This window comes from Ranitomeya imitator, chromosome 8, assembly GCF_032444005.1.
Source record: "Ranitomeya imitator isolate aRanImi1 chromosome 8, aRanImi1.pri, whole genome shotgun sequence".
In the NCBI taxonomy this organism is placed as follows: domain Eukaryota; kingdom Metazoa; phylum Chordata; class Amphibia; order Anura; family Dendrobatidae; genus Ranitomeya; species Ranitomeya imitator.
The window spans coordinates 168,696,681-168,702,680 of record NC_091289.1 but is presented as its reverse complement, the minus strand read 5'-3'; the positions used below and the strand labels follow the sequence as shown (position 1 = coordinate 168,702,680).

Sequence of the window (6,000 nt, the reverse complement as noted above, 5' to 3'; positions counted from 1 at the left end):
AGAATCACCCAAATGTCTAGGGGAAAAAAAAAAAAGTGAACACAGAGCAGAAAAAAAAAAAATGATGTCAGAACTTTTTCTTTCCCTCTATTGAGAATCATTAGTTAGGCTCCTTGTACTGTTATGTTTGCTAATGACAGGTGTTATGAAGGCAATCCAGAAACACAGTGTGCTTAGCGATCAGAGCGCACACAGTGATCTGACAAATACCCAAAAATACAAGAACGAGCTCTGAGACGTGGAAACTCTGTAGACTGCACACCTGATCCTATCCTAAACACAACTAAAAAGCGGCTGTGGATTGCGCCTAACAACTACCTAGGCAACTCGGCACAGCCTAAGAAACTAGCTAGCCTGAAGATAGAAAAATAGGCCTGACTTGCCCCAGAGAAATTCCCCAAAGGAAAAGGCAGCCCCCCACATATAATGACTGTGAGTAAGATGAAAAGACAAAACGTAGGGATGAAATAGATTCAGCAAAGTGGGGCCCGATATTCTAGGACAGAGCGAGGACAGTAAAGCGAACTTTGCAGTCTACAAAAAACCCTAAAGCAAAACCACGCAAAGGGGGCAAAAAAAAACCACCGTGCCGAACTAACGGCACGGCGGTACACCCTTTGCGTCTCAGAGCTTCCAGCAAAACAAAAGACAAGCTGGACAGAAAAAAAGCAACAAAAAAGCAAAAAGCACTTAGCTATACAGAGCAGCAGGTCACAGGAACAATCAGGAGAAGCTCAGATCCAACACTGAAACATTGACAAGGAGCAAGGATAGCAGCATCAGGCGGAGTTAAGTAATGAAGCAGTTAACGAGCTCACCAGAACACCTGAGGGAGGAAGCTCAGAAGCTGCAGTACCACTTGTGACCACAGGAATGAATTCAGCCACAGAATTCACAACAGGTTCCCCATTGTTGGCCAAACCCACTGACATTGGCAGACTTGGTAGACATTAGCCTAATGTGTAAGGGGGTTTATTTAAAAGATAACGTTTGAAGCTGATTGGCTTTGTTTCTTTAATCCATCAACATTCGAAATAATATTTTTGCCGTTCATTAATGCTTTTGAAAAAATAGTTTGGTCACCATAAGACGCAATGTACTCAAAGTAAACAATTAGATAGTCTTCATCGCTTCTTACACAAATGAGCAAATACGTAAATGGATTTATTTCAGACCTGAAAAGTTAAAATCTCATAACTAGTGTTGAGCATTCCGATACCGCAAGTATCGGGTATCAGCCGATACTTGCGGTATTGGAATTCCGATACCGAGTTCCGATACTTTTGTGATATCGGGAATCGGTATCGGATCCATATTAATGTGTAAAATAAATAATTAAAATAAAAAATATTGATATACTTACCTCTCCGGAGGCCCCTGGACATCACTGCTGGTAACCAGCAGCCTTCTTTGTTTAAAATGAGCGCATTTAGGGACTTCCATGACGTCACGGCTTCTGATTGGTCGCGTGCCGCTCATGTGACCGCCACGCGACCAATCAGAAGCCGCGACGTCATTCTCAGGCCCTAAACTCCTCATTCTAGGAATTTAGGACCTGAGAATGACGTCGCGGCTTCTGATTGGTCGCGTGGCGGTCACATGAGCGGCACGCGACCAATCAGAAGCAGCGACGTCATTCTCAGGTCCTAAACGCGCTCATTTTAAGCAAAGAAGGCTGCCGGTTACCAGCGGTGATGTCCAGGGGCCTCCGGAGAGGTAATTATATCAATATTTTTTATTTTAATTCTTTATTTTACACATTAATATGGATCCCAGGGCCTGAAGGAGAGTTCCCTCTCCTTCAGGCCCTGGGAACCATCAGGATACCTTCCGATACTTGGTGTCCCATTGACTTGTATTGGTATCGGATATCGGTATCGGCAATATCCGATACTTTTCGGGTATCGGCCGATACTATCCGATACCGATACTTTCAAGTATCGGACGGTATCGCTCAACACTACATAACCTTCATCAAAGTCAATCAGTTGGAGCAATGGGACAAATGGACATAATTGCCAACAAAAAGGCCTTGAACTTCTAGATTCCACAACTAATTAATGATGGATGGTTCTAAATTACCGCTGATGATTTATGTCAAAGACGTGAAGGTCAGACATTATGGGGAAAGATAAATATATTTTGGTGGGAAATACAAGTAGATGAAATGCCCATTAGTTGATGGGATTAAAAATGAAGAGCTACTGCAATAATGAAGCAATTAATTAAGAGTAAAGTTCAATAATCCAGTTTGAGAATTTTAAAAGGAAATATTTTTGAAAATTGGATTCACTACTAATATGAATTTTGACATGTAACCACAATTGAGGTCAATGGTTCAAATGAAGATACCTGTGTCCATTCTTATCTTGGTTCAAATTTGGTCAAGGACTCTATGAAACAAATCCAATAAATCAATGTGAGTTGCTAGCGAAACCCTATATATTTCAGTCCGTAAGTGGCCACATATAGACATATTTAGCATAAAAATCTTACAAACTCATCCAATATTTTTTTAAATATTAAGCCAAACATCTTGTGATATCACATAGTTTGCAAAAATTTTGAAAAAAAAACTTGTGATATGTCGAGCTAAGAAGAGATGTAAGGAAGGATGCATCTGTAGACAAAAGGGCCAATAAAGTTTCACAATTGTCTATCCGAGCTGTAATAATATGTTAATGAAGGCTAACTTTATATATTCAAAAAACCTTAGCTCCCCCTTGTATCGCACTATGAAGTTGAACTTCACCACGTCAGCTTGATAACATATTTCACATTATTTAAGCTTAAACTAGCTATTAAAATAACACTTCTAGACTTTAAGGTCCTGGTCTGTTGAGATCAATAAAAAAAAGCTATTGACTCATTTTTGATAGAAAAAATAGTAAATTGTAAAAAAATGCCTTTCTGGCTTATGTCAAATTGTTTAGTGGAAAAGGAACTTGGATCGTCTACCTGGGGCGAAGCTGCTACTGAATCACTTGTTGCAGTTGTACAGCTGGAAGACAAAGATAAATAGACCAAACCCAGTGAGAATTAGGCACTGTGTGATCAGCTCTGTCGCCTCTAAACTCTTTCCTAGCAAGAGCAAGAAGCAAGAAGAGTTACCGAGCACATGAAGAGAGCTCTTGATGTGTAATTATCCTTAGTTATCCTTTGTAGATATAGAAAAGAAGGGGATCATTTTAGATCGTTTACATTTTTAAGTTGGACTTTCTTAACCAAGGAAGAACATTGACTCTTACGACCAATAAACCATAGAAAAAAAGTTGTATAATTTTTCCATTGGTTGGTAAATCTTGGTTAACATTACATTATGGTATACTGGGGTAAACATCTTCATGACATAGAGCCTGAGTTGGTCATTTTGCAACCATTTAGGTATTTATGTCCATAACATTTGATGCAATACTGTAGGACATTACATGATATACATCTGGGGGTTTAGGATTTCATTATTACACTTTGTACACTTGCTTTCTGTTTAGTGCACTATGACTGAGAAGGTCATGACAACTCTTTCCATGCTCATACATCCAGAAACTAACAAGTGGCAGTCATATAGGTTGTCCAGTTTAATTTCTGTTGTACGACCAGAACTCAACACAGGACTACTTGATCAACAAGTCATTTTTTTTGTACAGTTACGAATTCAGCTTGCTTTTGTATTCAGCACTCTGTTCCTGAGTCCTGGAACTAGAAGAGGCACCAGTGACTTTCAGTTGTCTTTGCTGTCTCCATAGTCATTGCTCAATACTATAAGTATTTGTTCCTCACAGTTCTTCCTCAGGTCTCTGCTCAGTTCAGTCCAGTTCACTGCAATGGGTTTGGGCTCACTGTAGCGACAGGCTAAGTAGCGCAGTGAAGAACGCCGAAGGCTGATCCTTGGCTCGCCTAGGAGATAGCTGCATCGAGGACTCAAAGCTTCTAGCTGAGATAATACTAGGCCGGCTTTCCTATAAAAGGAGGAAGAAGTAAGAAAAAAATATTTATTTTTACTCTACAAAAGGTTCCACAATTATTTTTGGACAACATAGGTGGATTTGCATGATACATACATGATGCATGAGTTTTCTTTATCCACCTCTTTTTCTTCTGGTGATTAAGAGCAGACGCTTTAACAGTGTTCTCGTTGTTTGCAAAGAAACCAGCACATGACAGCTGCAACCAATCAGCAGTCACATGATTTACTAGGGGCTTTACTACTCAGTGGTGAGAGCTATGATTTTATGAGCCAACTGATTGACTGCATCGGTCACGTGTTGGTCACTTTTAAACAAAGACCTTAATGACCATTAGGCTACATTCTCACTATCAGTATTTGGTCAGTATTTGAAAGCCAAAAGCAAGAGTGGGTAGAAAATACAAAAGTGGTGACGTGTTTCTATTATACTTTTCCTTTGATTGTTCCTCTCCTTATTTTACCTTAAAAATACTGATGTAAAATACTGACCAAATACTGATAGTGGGAGCGTAGTCTTAGAGCTTCTCTGCTGGATTACCAAGTGGAAAAAGGGATGAAAGAATATAGTTTATTTATTGTTATAATATTACATTTTTTGCTATTTTCTTAAAAGGTTAGATCTATTTTTAAGCAGTGAGCAACAAATGCAATAAATGAGAGTATGCAAGTATGTATCCAATATAACTGTAGAATACAGATACAATTCAAAGGACAAACAAGCACTTGCACATTTAAAGATTTAGTCTGAAATGTATAATAAAGTCATCACAATAATAAAAAGTAACACACGAAAAATGCCAACATTTACTATTAACTAGAAATTAGCTTCTGATTGATTTGCTAATAATTGACCCATTGGTGAATTTCACTTATTTTAATCAAATTCTGTTTAAAGGTGTTTTCCCACAAATAAGGTACATTTGAACTAATAGATCTTGGAATAAAAATTAGTTTTCAGATTGATGGGTTAAAAAAAATGTTCCTGTGCTGAGATAAATCTTATAAATGTGCCCCTAAGGTATACTGTGTAATGGCTGTGTCTAACCGTGCTGGAACATGGACTGATCATACCATATCTCCTGGGCAGGGGAGGAATCAAAAGAGAGTAAACAGGCAGGACAGATGGGATCGCAAATTATTCTTTTTTGTAAGGCAAAACATTTCACTGCCTGTTTTTAAGAAATGTTTTACCTGAAAGAAAGACTAATTTGAGATCCCATGCTGTCCTGTCTGTATCCTCTCTTTTGATTCCTCACTTTTTCAAGACATGAGGTGTGATCAGACCATGTTTCTACATGGTAAGACACAGCCATTACACAGTATACAGAAAGGGAACATTTGTAAGATTATCTCAGCACGGGAACATTTTTTTAACACATTCAAATGTGGAACTTATTATTATTCCAAGATCCATTGATTAAAATGTTGATTAAAATTAACTTTGTTTGTGGGAAAACTCCTTTAAGGCAATGGAGACTGAACTAGAAAACCAAGTACAACTTTGGCCATTGTTTCATAATTGCTAAAATATACCTTCTAGAGTAATTTTATGAATGAAATCTTCAGTTCTTGCAAGTATACTTTCAAACAACTTGATCTATTTTGATAGATGAATGTTAAATAGACAATCTAAAGATCACCTAATTTAAAAAACATATAGTTTTACCCATAAAAATGCTTGCCATCAGATATTCCCCTTCTGTCTACTGCCTGTTGGCAAGTGTAATCCATCCCAGGCAGCGGAGACACCGAAACGGATGATAGGATCTTTGTCTCGGCTCTTGCTCTCCTGTCTGTCAATCTGTATACTGTTATAACAGATTGGTGGGTTTTCAATTAAAGGAAAGGCTATGGAAAGTAAAACTGATGGCAGGATGTGAGGGAAAGGAAGTTTATTTAGTTCTAATGCTAGCAGAATACCAATGATGAATCAGAACAATCTACGAATCACTTAATTTAAAAAGATTTAGTTCTACCCATAAAAATGCTGGCCATTAGATGTTTCCCTTCTTTTTGTTGTCAAATGTTATCCA

General features: G+C 38.1%; 1 protein-coding gene across 6 annotated transcripts in view; it reads right to left on the bottom strand.

The window, feature by feature from the left end:
- Positions 1-3,254: 3,254 nt before the first annotated feature.
- ASTN1 (astrotactin 1) overlaps positions 3,255-6,000 on the bottom strand; it is a 606,833-nt gene continuing 604,087 nt past the window's right edge. For 3 of the 6 annotated variants that reach the window (XM_069737796.1, XM_069737798.1, XM_069737797.1), the window contains one exon: positions 3,255-3,959. In XM_069737796.1, coding sequence (XP_069593897.1) covers positions 3,722-3,959 — 238 coding nt within the window. In that variant the 3' untranslated portion in view covers positions 3,255-3,721. The remainder of the gene's footprint in view (positions 3,960-6,000) is intronic. The other 3 variants (XM_069737799.1, XM_069737802.1, XM_069737801.1) reach the window with 1 other exon arrangement.